The sequence below is a fragment of the Pagrus pagrus genome (genome assembly GCF_965226575.1).
Source record: "Pagrus pagrus genome assembly, chromosome: 19".
NCBI classification, from domain to species: domain Eukaryota; kingdom Metazoa; phylum Chordata; class Actinopteri; order Spariformes; family Sparidae; genus Pagrus; species Pagrus pagrus.
In genome coordinates this window covers 25,223,966-25,246,425 of record NC_140203.1, presented here as the reverse complement: position 1 = coordinate 25,246,425, position 22,460 = coordinate 25,223,966, and the positions used below count along the sequence as shown (strand labels likewise).

At 39.9% G+C, this 22,460-nt stretch overlaps 1 protein-coding gene across 1 annotated transcript; it reads left to right on the top strand.

Moving 5' to 3' along the window:
* Positions 1–2,583: 2,583 nt before the first annotated feature.
* On the top strand, positions 2,584–21,092 carry mvb12ba (multivesicular body subunit 12Ba). Its single transcript, XM_084382606.1, has 10 exons — positions 2,584–2,827; positions 7,169–7,291; positions 9,905–10,012; positions 10,219–10,315; positions 10,559–10,688; positions 12,509–12,652; positions 13,724–13,818; positions 16,048–16,103; positions 16,434–16,493; positions 18,294–21,092. Exons 2-10 carry the CDS (start codon positions 7,181–7,183, stop codon positions 18,378–18,380), a joined length of 888 nt encoding a protein of 295 aa, XP_084238732.1. The 5' UTR covers positions 2,584–2,827; positions 7,169–7,180; the 3' UTR covers positions 18,381–21,092.
* The last annotated feature ends 1,368 nt before the right edge of the window (positions 21,093–22,460 follow it).

Below are 22,460 nucleotides of genomic sequence, written 5' to 3'. Positions count from 1 at the left end.
GCTCTCCTCTTTGGTCAGGGGGAGTTGTTGAGAGCACTCTTACCAAGAAAAGAGAAAAACATGGAAGATAACATGTTTACGTTTTTGTATTTAAATTTAACAATACTATAATTCAATAACAATTTAATAACAATAATTTAATTAGTAACCAGGTTTAACTGTAACATTCACAAATCTGAATTTACATGCTTCAGAGAGTGGTGTAGATGTCCGAGTAGAGGGCCCTTCTCCAAAAATGTCCTGAGTGCATCTGGACAGTTCTAGAGTAGATCAGCCGGATTATTACTGTACAAGCAAAAACATGTAGCTCCAGAGGTTGCTGCTTGTTTTCTACCAATCTCCCTGCATTGTGTTTGACATTCCTAGACTGGAATATGACATTGTCCCTTGCAGATTTGCATACATGTAGGGCCTCAAGATTAGCTACCTAACTGTATGCCTTATCATGTCACTTTGTTGTGGTTTAGTGGTGCATATTCCTGCCCAGGACCTTCACATCCAGCCTCCTCACCTGCATTATCATCTGAGACCAGCCCCCTGGACAGCTGATGAAACAGCTGGTTTGCACAACCAAAGAATTTCTGCACAAACTAGCAGAAACCATTCCAAGGAAGCTTATCTGTGTGCTGACTGTCCTCACCTCGCTTGTATCATGGCATGTATGCCATGATAAGGTACTGAGGCATCCACATCTGCATTTGTAGTAGCACAGTCAGTAGAAATGCCCTTTGTCTGAAACAACCTGTGATTGGCCAAAGACTCCAGTCACAAGCTAGATTTTCTGAAGCCTAAAACAGAACCATGGAGGTGCAGAAGTCTACTTTTCTCTCTGACAACTTGAATTACAACATGCCCAAAGGGTATAATGGAATGTATGCCCAGTGATGCCAAAAAATGCCTTCCCCAGCTTTCACTACAAGAAATAAAATCAGTGAGTCAGTGAGTTTTTCATTTTATTTTTTTTAACACTGACTGATACATCTTACGCCTCTGTGCCATAAACCTCTTGGTACCCAAAAGTGTTTGTAATGAAAAACCTGAAGTGTGGTCTGTTTTCTGCATGTTTTCAAATTGGGAACAATGATTCAAAGGAATCTGAAATGTGAACGGTTATCGTCGATCACCTCATCAAGAGGTTATTAGGCTGTTCCAGTTATGTCGAGAAAATATGCATTCCAAGTGGCTTATTGCTGACACTTAACGTGTAGCTTTGTAATTGTGTGTCAGTGCTACCCTCTTGTGACCAGGGAGCAGAACTGTGAGTAAAAGCACCAAGGTAGGGACTGGAAAATAAAAGGAGAGACTTTAGAACCATTACATTACCTGATTCAGTAAAAATCATTGATCAACAAAACAATTTCAGAGCATGGTAAGAATTGCAAACAACTCATGTTTCCCACAGAAACATGCTTGACTATCTTACATCTCTCAAATTCAGACAGGACCCTCTAATAAGGACCAATTCATATCCTCCTCCACTGGTCAGCTCAGCCCATAAGCAACCATGTTTAACCTATTTAGTGCAAATTAGAATTCCACTAACTTTTCACTCAATGATCAGTTGACCCATCTCAGGGAATGATACTCAGAGAAAACAGTTGTAGTGTATGTCAGTGTTTTTCTGATGTGTACCCCAAAAGGTTTGTAAGATCCCTGTATCCATGGTATGCCAAAGTGCTATGTGTTTCTTATTCATAACGGCAACTCTGAAGACGTGCCTTATATTAAGCAGCTGTAGATGAGGATCCAATTCTTTGTGCAGAGTGATGAATCGTTGGCAGTAGAACTGAAGTAGAACTGATTATGACAATACTAGCTCAGCGGACAAGAGCTCCTATAATTTCATCCGGGGGACCTGGACAATCAATGAAGTTACTGTATGAATAGATACATCATTTTAGATGCAGTCAGTCCACTGACACAGGTCCTTCATTCTTCCTCCTGTGTTTTACATGAGAATCACACTGCCCCATTCAAAGTCCACACGTCAGATAGGTTTAACATAAAACTGTCCCTACACATTTATATTGAATTTGCTCATATTGAAACAAATGTGTGTGTTTCATGACTGACTCACCCACTCTTTTTGTACTGGCTATGTAGCCCATTAGTTAGTAATCAGTAGTTAGTTGGTGGTAATCTACAGATTACAGTGCACAATTAGCCTACATTTAACAAAATAAACAATATAAGCACAATACAGTTAAACCACATACTGAGACAATAAGGGGGATTAAACTAGATTTTAATAAACCCCTGCACAAGATGGGACCTAGAATTCAAGTAATAATGCAGGTTTTATCTCAAAACCTCTCACATTTTGGTTTATAATGTAATTTAGTGGTGCATACAGTATTCATAAGAAAATGTGCAATTAATGAAATTGTTACAGGCTCATGCTCCTGCAGCCTCACTTTCATCTGTTTTCATCTCTGTTACAGATTGTAGTTAGTCCTCGACTGACTGACAGGTTTTTATCAAGAAATAAGAGACAGCGTCCAAACACACTGAATACTGCATCATTAGGCATCGCTGGCCCGGGGAGGGAAGGAGGGAGGGAGTGGGGGGAAGGCTCCTCCAGTTGGTTCACTGATCACTCCCCCATCCCCAGTCCCCTCCAACAGCTCCACTAATGGCACCCTCCTGAAACCGCTAGCTGCAGAACCACCATGCAAATATATACAAAGCAGCTTATGTGTTGGATTCGTTCGTTGTTCCGAGCAATTTCATAAAGATGCACGTGTCCCCAAACCTGTGAAAAGCTGTGAGAGAGGACACGGAGGAAAATAAACGACGACCGATCGGATCCAACTGTTAACCTCGCTAGGTAAGTGGACATCTTCAGCTAGTTAGCTAACATTAGCAGCTAGCGCTGCTGTTTATTCGGTGTGCCCAAGCGCCTGTATTGCGTGTAAAGCCGCTTTGTCTTAAACGGTAAGATAGTACCGTGACTTGGACATGTATTGTGACTTCTTAAGTCGCCTGGCAGATAACGTATTCTCCGGGCTTACCAGGAACACCCTAGCCAACATTAACGTCTGACAGCGGTGCCCGTTTGTCGCAGCTGGTGTTTGGTTACTTCGAGCGTGCTAGCTTGTTAGCTGTGTCTCATAGCTAGAAGCTATCGCTGCTATGTTTCCTTTCAGCGGTTGTTACAGCTGACAAACCACGGTCTGTATTTAGGGAACTAGAGTGACAAACGCATGCTGGTAATCGTTTTACCTTAATGACATGTTACTCTGACTTGGGCAGGGATAACTAACATTATAGAAATAGCAAAGCGAGTAGGTGTTTAACCCAACTAATTATGTAGAACTCGCATTGCAATCTCTGTCAGACCACAGAGCAGTGGTTAACTTACCTTGAACAGTAATGAGGATGCGAAACCCAGCTGCTCTGTGGTTGCAGTTATTGATGTCTTTCTTTTCAACGGAGCGACTTGATATAAAAATCATGTTATATTTATGTAAATAATGAGGGTGAGAATTCGGTATCTAGCCAGTTAACACAATCAATGCTTCATTCAATAGATTGCTTTAGAAATGTTTCATGCTGCTCTTTACTCTTGTGTATCCAATGGGCAGCAGTATAATAGTGGCTTAAACCAGTTATAAAAGTAGCATTTTCAATAAATATGTCAAATAAAGCCAAGCCAAGTCTCACACATGCTCTGCTTTCGCTATAAACCAGCACTCTACACTTACACTCTCCTACTTTGTAAATGACAACACGTGATTAGCTTTAAGGTTAGCTGACAAGCAGGTGAGTTTCACTGCATATCCACCCTCTGCCAATAAAGTTAATCTGGTTATAAGTTCTCCAAATCATGAACATAAAGATCCAACCAAACATGTTTAAGGTATTTTAAAGCAGCTTGTAATATCATGTTTTCATATTATTTAATAAATCCCTGTGTATAGACAAAATAAGAAGTTTAAGAGCATTAATTTTAGTGCGCAAATCTTGAGATGAGAATTTCTCTTTTGACATTTTCATTGACTAAATGATTTAATGTCTCATTACTAATAATAATCTGTTATTTGTAACCAGATATTTGTTGTTCACTGGTGAAGCTTCGACTCTAAACATGATGCGTAGCTTTAAGAGCCTGGTTTAATGGTCTGACATCAGATGAGAGTCCTCCCCTCTCAGTTTCATCTGCTAGATATAACTCCATAACACAACACTACCCTGTAGGCCAGCTTTACCACGGTTAAGGACTGCAAGTTGGTATCCACACAACCATTTCCTTTTACAGGATCGGCTGGCCTTATTGCTGAGTCTTAAAACACTCAGTATACATATTTGCCCAAACCTTGATGCTTATGTTGAACATTTTAATTCTAAACATAAAGACAACAATATGATTGGTGTAGGAGCTACCTGAGAAGTTCAACTCTGGGCGAAAAAAATCCCTTTGTCCTGCCTCCCTGGTGTGAGGATGTGAGAGAAGATCATTTCATTAGGTTTTGATGATTTCAATTGTGGGTTTCGGAAATTGCGATGATGACATTTTTCATAATTTCTTTGAATTATGTTTTAGCCAAGAACAAACAGGTGATCAATAGGGACAATAATTGGCACATTTATCAATATTGAAAGCAATTATTAGTTGCATCCCTGTTGTTAAGTCACCCAATTCATTGCGCATTACTATCATGAACTTCCCTATTTATTTAAATAAACCGTCTGTTCATATAATTATGTAACATTCAGGCATCAAGCTCTTCTTTCATCCCACGACATTGCTGCCACAGCTACATCACTGGGTCTTAGTCATACAGGAGAACTGAAAATGTCATAAGCTCAATGTCCAAGAAAAGGAGTCCGTTTATCAATCCTTTAACCTAATGAATACAATCAGGTTTATTGGTTGCATGGGTGTTGTTAAATAATAGAAGTTGGGATAAATCAGAGGTGGCCACTGATCTGCATGTAAACACACAATCAGCTGTAGATACGTATCTGTGCTGTCTGGATGTAGAAGTGTGTCAGGTTGTTGGTCTGCAACTTCCTGGGATCAGTTTTGTTCTTTAACATAACTTGAGACACACACTAATGTTTAGTCAGTCAGGACAGTCAGTCATGGCTCTGAACAGAGGACTATGGTAGTCAAGGAGATGCCATGCAGGAGGCCTCTGTTGTCCAGGCAGCTTCTCAAGTGTTTCGTGCCCTGTGTAAACTCCACAGTTCTTATTAATATGCTGCTGTGTTGCAGGATACCACAACACTGGATAGTTAGGCTTCAGTCAAACATGTAAGAATCATTTTGACAGATGCGATTGCGTTATAATATGTGATTATTATGGATGATTACATTTTACATCACAATTTTCATTGTCATTGAAAAACTAGTGAAATCACAATGATGTGGCACTCCCAGTCTCACTGCACTGAGTCTCAGTTAAGGCCAACAAAGTTATCTAATCCTCAGACTTGACAAGCTGGATTTTTGACTTGATATCATAGTTGTTCTGTCTGTGTGAGTGCAAAAGTATGTTTTAGTGTTTTTTCTAATATGATGTCATGCAAAGGTAATGCTCCCCGTTGAGGTTTTGATGTTGCATGTGATGAAATTAAACTGAAAAAGTTGGCATTGATTTTTTTTTTTTAGTAAACAGATTTGCAGTGTCTGCTATATGTTGTAACATCCAGGCATGTTTAAAGACATAAACATAATCTGCACAGCCTCAGAATGATATGAAGTTCAAAATGAGCTCCACCTCAATCAACAACAGTAAAATCCTGCTTTTACATTAATGCAGGAGAAATATGACTTAATAATAATAATAATAATAATAATAATAATGATAACAATAATAACAATATTGTACAAGTATAACAGGCACAAGGGACCTTTTTTCTGCATTGAATAATTAACAATTGCAACAGCTGTGCGTGCGCGTGTGTGATGTTACTAGGTTTTCAATATAGTGAGTCCCTGGGACCCATTACAGAGTGGCATAGCGATGATGTATTTTTGTAGGCTAACCCAGAAGTTAGCATTGCCCTGGTTCCTTCGACAATAGTCTATGGGATTTTTGGATTTGGATTTTGGAAAAATAATCTCTGTGACAAACACAAGTTTATGCTACTTACACATTTTTTTCAGGAAGATAATCTTCACAGATGAACACCACTTTGTGATTTTCAAAGCGTAAATTAAAAAGCTAATGTTAGGCTGTAAACAGACTACATCAAGGTCACATGACTTAAACGTATCAATGTACAAGTTGTAAAGTCAGAGTTAGAATAGTTTGTAACTAAAGTCGACCTGTAAAGACGGACAAGTGAGTAGATGAGTCTCTGTGATTGCCGTGCTCTTTATAATTAAATTCTGCAACATTTAGACCAAACTTGTAAATATCTTCAGCCCGTGGTAACCACAGACTTTATCTTAGGCATTTAACTGAAAACCAATCAAAAAAACCATAGACTGTGAGACAAGGGAACTAGATGTGCAAAAAAGCTAACTGATTTCTGAGTTTTAGGAATACAAACTACACCACTCTACTTCAATATGGATTTGTTGTTCAAACATTATCAGTGATAAAATATTGTGCGTCCCCCTTGGACACATAGATAGTGACCTCACTGTGTCCTTTCAGATTTTAATGTGTCAGAGAAGCAGGATGCATTGCCCAGCAACATCACTGGTGTGTGTTTGTCATCATGGCAACATTTGGAGACACCTTGTGTAGCGGGAACTAACACAGAAGCAATTGAGTATCATGCCAGGTGTTTACATGTCTGTCCGTCTGTCGGATTTTGTCACTGCGATAGTGTCACAAGCTCTAAACCCTGCAACAAGAGATACAGTCACCAAACTTCAAATCATGATCAAAATAAAGGCCAAGTTCGAAGATAGGCTTGGACTGAGCAAGGGGGTCATAAGTAGGAGCGACTTCCACCAATAATAACACTTCCATTAAAAGTGAATTAAGATAATACAATAAAGCAGCCGCAATACACTATGCCACTAACCAAAGACTTAAATATTTGATAAAGTTGTGATGATTAATATAGTTTATTTTTAAGACATTTGTTTTCCTACACTGACCTCAATAAAGTTGCATCGGCTTCATCACCCAGGTGGAGTGTTTATCTCAGTACCAGGCAGAGGAATTGTCTCTAATACCTTAAGGTCTCATGGTGCTTTCTGTTGCAGAACTCTACAAAGATGCCTGAGGTTCGGGAGCTTTCTGAAGCTTTGCCTGAGATGCCCATGGACCCAATCACTGGAGTTGGCGTAGTAGCCTCCAGGAACAGGGCCCCAACTGGATATGATGTGGTAAGTCACTGAACAGGACAGGCAGACATCTGAATTACCTTATTACCATGCAAAAATAATTAGCAATTTCAATGATATAGCCCCAAAAATTGTCAAAGCTGTAATCATGACACCATAATAACAAAAAGCCCATTTTGAAATATTTCAAGACTATCTAATGAGCAAAAGTTGAGAGTCAAAGTGATTGCTGAACCAAACATGCCATGACTCCAAAAACCTAAACCCAAAATGGCTTGACTCAGGTACATTCCTATGTAGGGTGTTTTGATAATGCAATACACTATCGTTCAAAAGTTTGGGGTCACTTAGAAATGTCCTTATTTTTGAAAGAAAAGCACTGTTTTTTTCAATGAAGATAACATTAAATAGATCGGAAATATAGTCTAGACATTGTTAATGTGGTAAATGACTATTCTAGCTGGAAACGGCTGATTTTTAATGGAATATCTACATAGGTGTACAGAGGCCCATTTCCAGCAACCATCACTCCTGTGTTCTAATGGTACATTGTGTTAGCTAATTGTGTTAAAAGGCTAATTGATGATTAGAAAACCCTTGTGCAATTATGTTAGCACAGCTGAAAACTGTTGTGCTGATTAGAGAAGCTATAAAACTGTCCTTCCTTTGAGCTAGTTGAGTATCCGGAGCATCAGCATTTGTGGGTTCGATTATACTCTCAAAATGGCCAGAAAAAGAGAACTTTCTTCTGGAACTCGACAGTCTATTCGTCTTCTGAGAAATGAACGCTATTCCATGTGTGAAATTGCGAAGAAACTGAAGATGTCCTACAACGGTGTGTACTACTCCCTTCAGAGAACAGCACAAACGGGCTCTAACCAGAATACAAAGAGAAGTGGGAGGCCCCGGAGCACAACTAAGCAAGAGGACAAGTACATTAGAGTCTCTAGTTTGAGAAATAGACGCCTCACTGGTCCTCAACTGGCAGCTTCATTAAATGGTACCTGCAAAACGCCAGTCTCAATGTCCACAGTGGAGAGGCGACTCTGGGATGCTGGCCTTCTAGGCAGAGTGGCAAAGAAAAAGCCATATCTGAGACTGGCCAATGAAAGGAAAAGATTAAGATGGGCAAAAGAACACAGACATTGGACAGAGGAAGATTGGAAAAAAGTGTTATGGACAGACAAATCTAAGTTTGAGGTGTTTTGATCACACACAAGAACATTTGTGAGACGCAGAACAAGTGAAAAGATGCTGGAGGAGTGCCGGACGCCATCTGTCAAGCATGGTGGAGGTAACGTGATGGTCTGGGGCTGCGTTGGTGCTGGTAAAGTGGGAGATTTGTACAAGGTAAAAGGGATTTTGAATAAGGAAGGCTATCACTCCATTTTGCAACGCCATGCCATACCCTGTGGACAGCGCTTGATTGGAGCCAATTTCCTTACACCAGGGGACACTGGTGTAACCAGCTGTAGATCCTAAGGCAGGTGATTCCACAGCTGAGGAGCCTGAATAGAAAACACTCAGTCCCCTTTTGTCTTTAAGTGAGAGCTGGGAACAGTTAGCAGGTTCCTGCCTGAGGATTTTATGCTGCGCACTGGTCGGTAAGGGGGCTGCAGTTTCGATATGTATTTCTGGGGTCAGGCCATGAAGGGCCTTAAGAAGTAGTAAGTAAAATCTTAAAATCAATGTTAAATGTGTTTTCTTTTCCTGGTTTTTGTGAGGAGTCTCGCTGCTGCATTTTGTACTATTTCGAGTCTGTTGATTCATTTCTGAATAATACCCTACGATCGTTACAATAGTCCAGCAGTGAAGAAATAAACTCATGAATGATAGTTGTGATTTCAGTTTCAAAGAAAGACTAGTAAAATACCCTGTAGATGGTAACAAACCCAGCCCAAACAATCAAGGGAGTTGCTGTGGTTATCTTTACTGTGTGTAACAAGAGGAGTTCTTTAAGGGCGCACTCACATTGGCCCACACATGTCCGTGTTGTGTAGCCGTGCTTGTGTTTGTGCATAAGCAACCGTACTGTGCCGAAGCCAAGAAAGTGTACTTGTGCTTGAGCACAGTATGGAGCACTAGTCAAACAAACTGGACTTTGCGGGTCAAATGTGCCTGGGCATGGTACAGATTGCTTTGCTGTGACTTGAAGATTTGACTGAAACCACATGCAGCAGCTGCTGTCGCACTATGCAATAAACCCTTCATGTCTGTGTAATTAAGAACTGCGCTGACTTTCCTTATATTGTGAACATCATCTTTACAGCTGCAGTGGATGTCTTTTAATTGTTATCGTTGTTATTATCGTTATTCTTATTATACTATTGTCATGTAACAGTGACATTTATCGAGCATTGAAAGCCTGTTAAAGAATCCAGATGTCCTTGTCATGTTATTTTCCTTAACACATTATAACAGCAACCATATGATTAGAAGCAGTCGGTGGATACATTTTTAGATGTACAGGTGGAAAAACACAGATCGCAATGTTACGACGTGTACCGCCACACCTCTTTTGGTTCCATTACTTGGTACAGTTTGGACAAACAAAGGCGGTGTAGAGACGAGCCTTCATTGCAGCGTTATAGCAGAATCTCTGTCTGAAAAGGGTCTAAGACTGATCCCCTCCTCTCTTGACTTATTTGTGTCCAGGTCTCTACAACAACAGACGGCCTGGATGCTGACCTGTGGAAAGATGGCCTGTTCAAATCCAAGGTGACCCGTTACCTTTGCTTCACCAGGGTCTTCTCAAAAGAAAATGTAAGTAAACTCACCTCACCAATTAGCTGTACCGCTTACAATCTTATCTCATACATTGAACAGTTTGGTGAACGTTTTGGCTGATTTACCCCCTGCTTACCTCCATTGTCTACTCTCTTTTTTACACTCTGTTGGCCTATTTTTCACCCAAATCTCTCTCCTTCCCTTCATGTGTCCCCCTCTCTCCTCTATCCTTTTCTCTAAAGAGCCATTTGGGCAACGTTCTTGTGGACATGAAGCTGATCGATATAAAGGACACTCTGCCTGTGGGTTTCATTCCAATCCAAGAGACTGTTGACACTCGTAAGTAATCAAGTCAAGTAGACAGGCACTGATAGCATCACTGTGGTAAATGTGTCTTAAAGCAATTCAGTTATATTATTCAAATCACGAAAAAGATGTCTGGCTACAATAATAAGAACTATCATGTTAATCTGCAGAGAACCTCTCTCTCTCTCTCTCTCTCTGGCATTAACGTATAGTCAATGAGCAGACTCTCTGCAGTGGAGTGACTCTCAGTCCGTCTGTTTCATTTGTGTCCCACAGAGGAGCAGGCCTTCAGGAAGAGGCGACTCTGCATCAAGTTTATTCCTCGGGACTCCACAGAGGCAGCTATTTGTGACATCCGCATCCTGGGACGCTCCAAACAGGCCCCTCCCCAGTACACTTTTATAGGGTGAGCAGCTTGGGACCATATGATGGAACATTAGTTTTAGTTGTTGACTTGAAAAATAGTTTTCCGTACAAGAAAAAGTATCCTTAGTCAGAATAGTTTATTATCCAGCAGTTTGGACTGAAATTATTTAGACTGTAGTTGAAACACATTTTTCACACTCTTATCAGCTGCAGTTTCAACTGGATCTTCACACTTTTTCAGGCAGTTTCTCTTGGAAGGGTGTTAGATAGAAAAACACACTATAGCCCCTGGTGTTCCCCCAGTTTCCACCTGTTAATCTATACATGAAGTTACATTTTTTGCTCAAAATTACATAATCCCCATCAGTACAATAGACCCTGTCTGACTCTCACTCGCGCGAGGGAGGCTGTTTTCTGGGGGAAAGTTCACTGAAGTCTCGGTCGGGAGGGCTGACCATTGCATTGATTTTTTTTCAATACAAGTTGTCAGAGACAGTAACAAAGACATGGTGAGGTAAAGGTTTTTGCCCTAAATCACATCACATAATCACTACCATTCAGCCGTCTGGCTCTGCTGCCGGGGACAGACGCTGTTTTTGGGCCGAAATGCGACAGTCAGTAGGACAGACTGGATGACAGACACTTTCGCGTATATCTGTGGTATGCTTTCCTCACGTAAGTTGCCAAAGACACGACCAGTTACCAGATTACTGTTGTTTGGACCTGTACCATTGCTTTGTGGGTTGAAGTATGGGACATTTCTCTTTTATTTAATGAGTGAAGGATCTGTTTAGCTGTCAGACAGTGAACACGATCAGATCGACACACCCCTGATCCGCGCCTCTGGGTTTACCATTCACACAGACGCAGGCTCCCTTCTGCTGCGGCTCTGCTACTACCTCTGGAGGCAGATCGGAGCCGCAGCAAAACTGTCCCCCCTCTCCAAATCTGTAACTTTTACACAGACAGCGATGCAGCGAATCAGCGCATGATTCCCGCACTGAAAAGGCAGTGTGAATGGGGCTTATGCCAGTTGGTGATTCAGGTGTTTCAGGTGGTGCATGAAGAAGCTCTGAATCTCTTGAAATCAGTGTATTCAAAGAAAAGTTTGTGTGCAGATATGACATAGTGGACAGGCTCGTTTTGTCATGTGTAGACTACAGTTGGGCTTTTTTTTGGATTTGCTCGTCTGGTCTGGTCTACGAGCTTATACCATTTGATTTTATGTTATTGTATGTTGAGCTGACAAATTTATAAGGTGTAGGTGGGGAGAGCTAGCTGCAAGCAATTAGAACCAGTTAGCTCAGCGTGTGCAGATCAATCCGGAAATAGTGATAATTGTGATCCCAAGTGTTTTGTTGTATGATCGATTTTCATATAAAAAGATAGATATTCAAATTTGGTAATTTGGGTAAAGGTTTGTTTTGTCAACAGGGACACAATATAAAGTAACTACACTATCAACAGGATCTAGTTCAAATTATACTGGGTTCAAAGGAACTACTTCACCTTCTGCCTGTCATAGTCATATGTGAACTATGGCTCCATGCGCGCTGTGCCTTTGACAGGAAAAGGTACAAAGTCTCTACATTGTATTGGTACCAACCTGGGAGGAAATCTGTGGTATTTTGCATTTCTCAGTTCCCCTGAGTAGTGCATCTGCCCATTTGTGCAACAGTACTGCTGTACCTCTCTAACTCAACACTTCCTGTATCTGTTGAGGCAATGTGATTTGTGATTTTGGGCAATATAAATAAAATTGGACATGCTTTATGATAAATGTGTAACTTTTCTACATTATGTTAAAAGTCTTTTTTTTTATTTCTTCTGTTTATTAATGCTTATTAACTTGTTTGACAGAGAGCTCAACAACATGGGAATCTGGTATCGCATGGGGAATGTACCTCGGGCCCAGGACTCCACACACACTCCAACCACCAACAACATCCAGAATGTGAACTCCTGCTCCAGCTCCACTCCAGTCCCAGCAGCTCCTATGCCCAAGTATGTCGACCCAAATGATGTCTTTGTGCACGTGTGTGATTACATGTGCCCGATTTATACACACTTTCCCAGCTAGCTCACATGTATCCTGCATTTACTCACATGGATAAGACTCTTTGCTCAGTGCTGAATTATGGAAAGAGGATGTTCACTGTCCTTGGAACATTCTTTCATCAAGAGAAGGGAAACTGATCTAGCTTTAGATGAACGTGAAGGAGGAAAAGGTGACGCTTTCAGCTGGAAAACAAAGAAAAGCACTGTCTGATTGCTGCCATGTTGATCCGAAAGGGGGAAAGTTGTCTGCAGTGAAGTTGAATTTCTACAGTTTGTTGTCCGATCTACTGTGCCCGAAAGTGCAATGAAAATGGCAAATAGGAAAACACAACAAAAAATTCAAAATCAAATGAATAGGGCTGTCGAGGGGTTTAAAAAAAAAAGAAGTAACTAATTACAAGTTTTGTGATTAATTAATCAAAACTAATTGCACATACTGTACCAATATTTACTGTAAGTATTTATAAAACATTTCAATGCAAATGTATTTTGGTAGATGAGTGAATCAATGAATAAATGGACATGGGACGTTTATTTAGATGAAAGCCGAGCCGAGGTGATAAAAACCCAGGTCTACTACAGAGTCAATTGACCTGGGTGTAAATGCCCTATGTACTCATTCCCATTGCACACAAAAGCCCGATCTCAGCGGGTTTAAGTGGGATTTTTTGACCTTTCCCATCCTGGAGACATTCTTGGTTGCCAGAGTGTCTCTGGGCTAGGCAGAGCAGACAGGCGGGTGTCCTTAGAGGTTGGGGTGTTTACCAGGGAAACTAAAGCTCACAATCCACTGTATAAGATCCGTCACTGACTTTTAGTTTTACATTTCACAACCAACCACAAGAAAAACCCACACACCAACCTATAAACACCAGACAACAGCTTAACATACACTTAGAAAATAGGACACTATCTAGCTAATTCTTGTCTCATTTGTGTTGTGATTAAACATTAAGGCCCACTGAGCTCTCTGCTGAACTAACCAGATGCTTCAATTGTTCTTCTTTTTGTCCCAAGGCATATTTCTATGACTCTCCCGGCCAGCTTCAGAGGGAAGAACACTACTAGGCCAGACTATGAACACCAGAACTCCAACCTGTATGCAATCTCAGGTCAGCAACACTTTATGAAAATTCACAATTACAAATGTCAAAGTCAATGTCCTGCCAGCCATGTTGTTGTAATTGTGTTTAAAAATGCAATTTTACAATTTCCCATATTGGTTTCAACGTAATCAGAGACTCAAGAAGATCAAAACTGGGAACAGCAAGACTGCATGGGTACAAAATCATTAGCAAAGTCTGAAAACAGTAGAGTTCCAGTTAAGAGTTCTAACTAGAATGCTAAATATAACATTATATCAGAGCTATGCCCATGTTGTGACACACAGTGTTTCCCATTATCAATCCAGCCACAGTGATATAATGAATTTAATATACTTTTTTATACTAACTATAAAAAACTATAGTGTTTTACAATAGTGCTCACTGCTGCTGTGAGTTGTAGATGATACGATTTTATGAGACTTGGTTATTTATAGTCTCTAACTGTAGCTTCATCATTAGAACAGAATAATTCAAATTGTCAAAATGACAAGTATCAGCAGGTTCAGTTCTTTTGATGTCCACTGTAGCATGAACAGGTACTTTTTCATATCCGGTCAAATCACCTGCAAAGATGGACAGTTTACCCAGGAGACATTGGGAGACCGGGGCTCAGTAATCCTGTTCATCATCGCCTCCTTTCCAACTTTCTTTTCAGCAAAATTGGTGTTTTATGTTTTATTGTTGTTGAGATACATTACCATGCACATACTGCTGCTGTTGTGATAAGATGTGACCAATGACAACTTAATATGCAGACTCATTTTGACAGAAATATAATTTTTTTGTTTTATGTATTTCAATCATCATTGCACTTATTAACTGTAGGTTTTGCCTGTTCACATCACATCGGTCTGCTCCGTCTTTGATGTCATCAGGATTGGTTTGCGGCACAATGAAATGAACAAAATAGATTATAATTTGAAACATGGATGTTTTTATACTATCATCAAACTAAACATATCACATACATGCGTCTTAATGGGATTCCACTGCTTTTCTTGCTAGGACCCGCCCTACCCTGTCTGTGATTGGCTCTAGAGCATGACATTTTTCGGGAATTCCCGCGGGTCACGTGATTCCCGTGGGATTCCCGCGGGATGGGAGTCAAAGTTTTATTAATCCCGTGATTGGGACGGGATGGGAATAAAAATCAACGGGAGCGGGAACGCCATTAATAGATGATGATTTTCAGCCGTGTTAAACAACCAAAAGGACAGACACGTCCATTTTTGTAGTCATCTTTCAGTGAGCCAAAACTATTTTGACTTGTGTAAGCAAGTCAAAAGAACTACACATCCAACAGTGCTTTGACTTCCGGCCGGGCCAGCCACTAAAAAACGGAGTGGGATGGGAGTGGGAGTAATTTTGAGTGGGAGCGGGATGGGAGCGGGAGTCATTCTACAGGAGTGGGACGGGATGGGATTTTTTTTTTTACTCCGGCACGGGATTGGGATGGGATGGGATTTTTTCTCTGGGAGTGGGATGGGACGGGAGTGAAAATCCACTCCCGTGTCATGCTCTAATTGGCTCCCCTGATATTCTTAACCTAACCAATCACACTCCTCATGCCTAAACCTAACGGGCCCAAATAATGGATTTTACAAATCACAGACAGGCAGAGCAGGGCGCATCTTAGCAAGAGAAGCAGTGGAATCCATAATAATAATCACAACCTACGTCAGCCTGATTGGTTCAGATTTTTCTGAGTGAAGATGTCTGTAATGTGACTGGCTGAGAGCATATGTATTTAACAACACATCTTCTGATCTGTATGGACCCTTTTGACAGCAGACATTTTGACTTATCAAAGCAGTAAAAGCACAGGTGTGACCAATAATGATAACAAGGTTACCATTCTTTTCAGTGTCCCTGAAAGCCATGCCAGTGAGCGAGCATGCACAATACCAGAGCTCTTGACCTAGCTCACCTAAATGGAATGCAGCCATCATTAATGTTATAAATTCCACCTGTGCTTTTCCTTGTTTGACAAGTCAACATGTCTGCCATGAAAAGGGTCTATTCCACTTCAACCAGCCATTTTGAAGTTTGTGTTGCTGCACTTACATGAACCAAAATGTCAGTCACACAGTGAGTGTGCAGTACGCTTTTCTCAGGTCAATTAAAATAGGCCCTTAAGTGTCTCTTTTTCTGAATAAATGTTTGTTTTTGTCACTTCTTTGCTGCTAGTGTAAAAGACACATTGATGTAGCATTTATTTGAACTTTGTTTTTTCAGCGATGGATGGAGTGCCCTTCATGATCTCTGAGAAGTTTGCCTGTGCCTCGTCCGACGTAAGTTGCCTGAGTGAAGTCTTTAGTGTTTTGGCAGCAGGTTAACCTGATGGTGGGTCACAGGTTTTATCCTCCTATAGGAGAGTTGTCCAGTCTCGTGATTTAAATACCTTTGCTCCAGCACTCATGTTTAAGATAGTTATGTTTAACCTGTAAGCTGGTCCTCTTGTTCGGCTGGTAAATATTCTGTAAAGTGCAATGGATTTGAAATATTTTTGATAGTAACAGGCTGAAAGGAAAGAACTGTATAGGTAACACCAAAGTTGTTGACATGTACTTGATTACAACTGGACAACTAACTAACTAACCATCACTGCTCTTCATGTTCAGCTGCAGCAGGTGGATCTGATGGGTATAACAATCAAGTCACTGGCTGAGATTGAGAAAGAGGTGAGTGGACAAATGTAATCGAGTTGGAGTAGTAGGATTACAGATTAATTGATATTTTCCTAGCTTTGTCCATCATTTCTATCAGTTATGATAACATTGTAGTCACCAAAGTAATTGCTAAAAAAATGGGAACATGGTGACAACACTACAAAAGGCTGACAGGTGTACAAACCTGAGCAGTCAGATGATCTGACAGGCTGGTAATAAAGCAGCAGTTTATCATCATTATCTAAACCTCTTTATTTTGAAGTCAAACTTCAAATGAGCACACATGAAATGTTGATCATAATACCTCATTACTTGTTTGACTTTGTAGTAGTAATATTGCTATAAAGAACAAAGTTGTAATAAACAGGACTTGTTTTTGGTTTGACTTGAAGAAAGTGGAATCGTGGCTGTTAAAATGAGAAACACTTCCGACTAGGGCTGAGTTAAAAAAAAAAAATCATGTTTTTCTATTCAAATTGATCTCCATTCAAATGATCTGATTTGGATTCATAAATCCAGTGATCTTTTTTTTTAAATTTATGCTTTTTCGCATGGATAAGGGTCTGAAATCAGTACTCGCCAAGTGCAAAGTGCAGGTAGATTTTCGGTTTAGTGAGTAAATCTCTGAAGGCTGTCAGCCACGCTAGCAAGTAAATGTTTGTTTCAAAACATTCATGTGATAAGAAAACAATGCAGAGAGTCTCTACCGCTTTTTATGTCAATTACGGATGTGCTGCTTCCGTCCTCTGCTGTCTGTCTGTGTCTGAGTTTCAGGCTTGCTTTGACTTGATGATGCATGGTTTAAAATGGGAACTGAAAGTGAAGGTTGAAATACATAGGCCTCCATCTGTCACTACTTTCTTGTTTTTTCACTACAGCATATTTACTAATTGAATGCAAATATCATGACAATCACACCATCAAGTGAAACTATGAAGTAGTCGGTGTGGTAGAGGCAAGGTAGACTATATTGTTCAGTGGACACAGTGTGTGCTTTACAAAGCCAAAAGGCTGTAGAGCGGCTGTGTGTGAGGGAGGCAGTGCACGCTGCCAACTCACACGGTTGGAAAGAAGTGGTCTGTCATAAAAGTTGAAGCCAAAAGACGCCTAGCTATTTAGTGTTCGTACCAAAGGCTGATGCAAGGGGACATCGGTGTTCAATCCCCCTTGATGAGGGACTTGCTGCAATAGTTGGAAAGTTCCTCCTGAGTGGGGTAGGTACCAAGGTGGAGGCAGACACGGATATACAAGAAGCGCTGAATGACCAAGTTGCAGTTTTTAGGCCCTTGTTTGAAAGTGAGTGCATTGAAAACAGCAATTGTTCAGCCATACTGTGTCCACCCATACGGGTGTATTTTTATTCATTTAAAGAATGGATTTTATCTGGGTTTTTTTGTTTTGCAAATGAACTCTACATACATATTTAATATGTATTAAATTAATATTTCAATTTATTTCACAAAAAGGTATGAATTTCAGTTTGAATTTGAGTTATGCCCCAGTTTATGTGTGTGTGCATGGGTCCTATATAGGTTTCTGTGGAGCATGCACAGTCTCTTGTCATGTTTGTATTTTAGAGATCCAAAAGGTTGCATAGAAAGTAGTGTGCACCGATTTTAGTGCCTACACACTTGAAATGTACATGTAATGACACACAGAGTCCACCAGAGGTCAATGTGTTCCATAATTTGAACTGTATCATTGTAAATCAGAGAAGCTTTGTTGATGATTTGATGAATTTGGTGTAGAATGGGATGTTTTCTGCCAGATCATATTACAGTCTTAATGTTTGACCCTCCTTCCCTCTGTCAGTATGATTACAGTTTCCGCACAGAGCACAGTGCAGCAGCTCGCCTCCCTCCCAGTCCAACGCGGACCTCCCTGAGCTCTGAGGCCTGAGGATCCTCTCCTAACATCTTGCTAACAACACTTTCCCCTATGGACCCCAGCAGGAGAGACCTGTACACAACTACTGAGGACCTCCGCACAACTAACAGTCCCTAAACACCTGTACTGAGAAGAAAAAAACAACAAAGATTCTGTGGGTCTGACTGAAACCACTGTAACATTGACGAGTGGTTTATGAGAGGGAATTTCCCATTGTTGGACAAAACAGACCTTTTGTTGTTCAAGAAAATGGAGAGAAATTTCACTCATATGATTTAAAAACACATTTATTTTCCCATACAGCCTTGAGTGTTGTTCCCTGTAATACAAATAACCACTCCACATCTGAAGGACTTGTTCTAGACAAGATAAATGGATGAAAAGGATACTTAATTCTGATGGAGGGCACCTGTTAGGCCTTTGCTCTCTGATGTAGAATGAGAGTCTGAGAGCAGCCATCATATTTGCCTTTCTCGTTCATGACAGACCTGCTGCTCTGTCATTGGCCACAATTGAGGCACCTGGAAGGACCATCATCCCTCTTCATGTGTTGGAAATACAAAAGGAAAACATCGTCTCATGGGATTTTTTCAAGCTTATACTGGTCTTCTTAATGGGGAATGATTCTTATTGTTCTCTAGATGTTACTGTAATATACTGGTGTGTCTGTGGGTGCACTTTGTGTTGGGAATTTCAGTGCGCTTCCTTTTTGTTACAGATATTGTTAACCACTCTTTCACTATCAGTATGAGCCAGCTACTCTGCCTGCAAATAGAACCACTGTTACTGCTTAAAGGTTGCTAAACCCTGACACAGGTTACTGCTGGACTACATCTACCACTATTCTTGTGATTTTTATCCAACAGTAAATGTCTTTACTTTTTAGGGCTGGGTATCATTTTTCCATATTAGTGATAATATGCCACCTGATTTGGTACTAAAACAATCCTTTTTAATACCATAAGCCTTGTTTCCACCAAAGTAGTTCCATCATAGTACCCTTTGTACTGTACCTTGATGCAAGATCTTTTTTTGTGTTCAGACGGTTCTTATATTGTGCGCAAAGTTGTTGGTTGTGGTTGGTCGAGCTTTGGGGGTCACCACCTTCTTTTCCCCAAACTTAACTGAATAGGACTGCCATGTGGAAACAAGGCCATACTTGAAACTATGAATATAAAACTTTTTTCTTTTTTTTAAAGGTTTTTTAATGGAAAGAGGAAACCCCATTTTATCTCAAACACCACTACTTCACATGTTAAACAAATGCATTAAAATCTATGGCACAGTACAGTAAAAAACCTGAATGCATTCTAGTCACAAATTTTGGTCATCCATTTTAGTTCTTTCCAACACATCTGTCTACATCCGCAGTGTAAGTCAGGCTGAACGGCGACCCAACTACTGTTGGTCACAGTCTCAATCTATTCAAATGAAACCTCAAACAAAAGTTGCGTATGTAAACAGGGTTCTATGAATACCTTATATCTAGCTGCAGTTATACTAGCTTCTGCAACTGTGTACAATCTAAAGTTCAGTGTCCATGTTGAGTATGTGCCACAGACGTTGATATGAGAAGCAGAAACCTTCATAAACAGCAAAATGAATGATTCATTTGTTAACACTACCCCACAACTACAACTCCCATAAACATCACTGAGCTTAATGGAAACTTTATTCACAAAAACAGAAAAACAATATTAGAATATTTTTTTGCCATCCTTATTTTGACACATTTTCTTAGATGCCAACTTCTGGTACTTGATTGATACCAAAAAAAGTTTTGAGTTTTGATACCCAGCCCGAGTTTCTTTACATCATCAGAGCTATCTCTACTGTTTAAAGTTACTCTTCTAAGCACAGCGCTTACAAACAGGATGAGGTCACAGTATAAGTGTCCCAAATTGTTGTCCGTTCTTTATCATACAGGAGCAAAGATAAAGTTGTTATGCTGAAGTGCTCTTTTTTTTTTTTGAGTACATTGGTTACATGTGAAAAAGCTTTGTGCCTACAGTGTATTTATCCTCTGTAATAATGGTAGGTCTTGAATTCAGCTTGTTTCCTTTAAACAAACGTCTGATAGCTTTCATTTAGCTTTTTTATTTTTTACACAATTTAACATGTAAAGACCACTATCACTTCAGAACTTACTATGGAGCTCAGCTTTATTGACACTGTTGGGACTTTGACGCCAAAAAGGGCTGGAGGGAAAGAAAAGGAAGGAAGGGGCTGCTATGGAAGCAGTTTAGGCAGGCAACAACAAGTTCTTTGGTAATGGAGATATTTCAGAAGACTCAAGATGCGGTTCAGGAACCAGCTCCAACACTGGCCTCTCATTGGTGGAAAATTAATGTGAAAAAAGTGTCTTGTTAAGAAGAATATCCAGTTACTTATAAAATGTCAAAGTTAAGCTTGATTGTGACCTAATGTTGTCATGTAATCCCAATTATTAATTACAGTACACTAATCTTTATTGTATCCAGTAGAGCCTGACTGTACTGAATTTTGACACAAATAATCCATATACTGAGACATTACTCTGAAGATCCCCCCAGCACGCTGTCTCTGTGTAATCATTGTGACTTTTTCTCTGTTCATACAGTATTGTCTTGAAAAGCACCAGCGACTTTGGTGAAGAACAATGACCCTGTATTACTTTGCTATTTTCACTCCGTTCGTTTCATAAGACGAACCATTTTAAAAAATGCTTTGTTTTACTTACTCACTTTCCAGCAAGTGTCTGCAATATTATCAAGTCATAAATGCATGGATTAACTCCTTTTATTTTATTTTTGTTTGTCTAATTTATTAGTTATGTCAGTATTGTGACCCTCTGTGTTTTCACAAATGTAATGTAATTGTCAATTGCACTGCTGACATGTCTGGTGAGGGTGAGAAGATAAACGGCTCATGTTTCATGTGATGCTCTGTGTATTTGAGCTGAGTGTGTCAGGCTGCTCTGTGCAAAGCTACACACAGCTGGGGTTATAACTTCATGCCAGTTTTGCTGAATCATTTAATAGCTAACTAATAACGTCTGCATTAACAGCAAATAACAATCCTGCTTTGATGTGTCTGTTAGTTTGCATGCATGGTGACATGAGATGTCAGAGGTTTCAATAGGACACTTATTTTTGTAGTTTATTGATCAAGTCACAGATTTTGTCTCATAAAAAGAGTTTATTCACTAATGAATGGACAAAATGGCATCAGTTTAATTTTTATTATAAGGAAGTTTTATTAAACTATGATGAATTGAAATTGTTTGGGTTTTATTTTGGTAAGGAGGATGATGTCAACTTCAAGTCTGATCACTTCTGGACATTTGAGACTGATAAATATGTTTGAGTGTTTAACAAATCTGTATATTGTCCTATATTTTAAAAACAAATACTTTCATGCCTCAACGCCGATGTCAGCCGCTGCTGGATGTTTCATCCCGTTATCACTCCCAACACATCAGATACAGTATTTACTGGCCATACGCTTCTAAAAATGACTCTGCAGGTACCCTTGTAGTGTCACGTCATAAGGCACCCCTCTAGTGCAATTGTATAAAGAGCAAGAAAAGTCCAAGTTCTGGGATGTTCAGGGTGACATCATATATGACTGGGGCTCACATCCACTTTGGGTTAAAATAACTACGTTCAGTCTCCTAACTTAAGTAACATTGCCAAAGTGACTTAAGTAAAGTAAACTTGCATACATTATCTTACTGACACAACATAACTCAAAAACAAGTCACTCTTTACCACAAAGTAGGATCTTTGCCTCAACCAAACCAAACTGCTACTCTTTAACAATGTCAATAAAAGACCAAACGTCATAATAAGTGAACGGTTAGTAAGCAAGCTTTATTTTAAAAGTCAAACCAAACATTGCATATTATGTATTATTGCTAACTTGATCACAGAGCCCTTCATGATCAACACTGATGCTAGAGGGGTAGGTAGAGTATCATAGTTTGAAGCTTGAGGCTGCTGTACTGACGAGTTGGGAGTGATCATTTTGCAAAAACGTGTTCATTTAGATATTTGTTGCAGAATGTTTACAGTAATCAACTTAACAGGAAATCATTTTTTACCCAAATGAAGA

Bases quoted from the DNA above. Each gene is read 5' to 3' on its own strand.
- mvb12ba (XM_084382606.1), top strand. From the start codon at position 7,181: ATGCCTGAGGTTCGGGAGCTTTCTGAAGCTTTGCCTGAGATGCCCATG. The intron at 10,316-10,558 runs GTAAGTAATCAA...TGTGTCCCACAG, and splicing joins CCAAGAGACTGTTGACACTC to AGGAGCAGGCCTTCAGGAAG. The intron at 12,653-13,723 runs GTATGTCGACCC...TTTTGTCCCAAG, and splicing joins CCAGCAGCTCCTATGCCCAA to GCATATTTCTATGACTCTCC.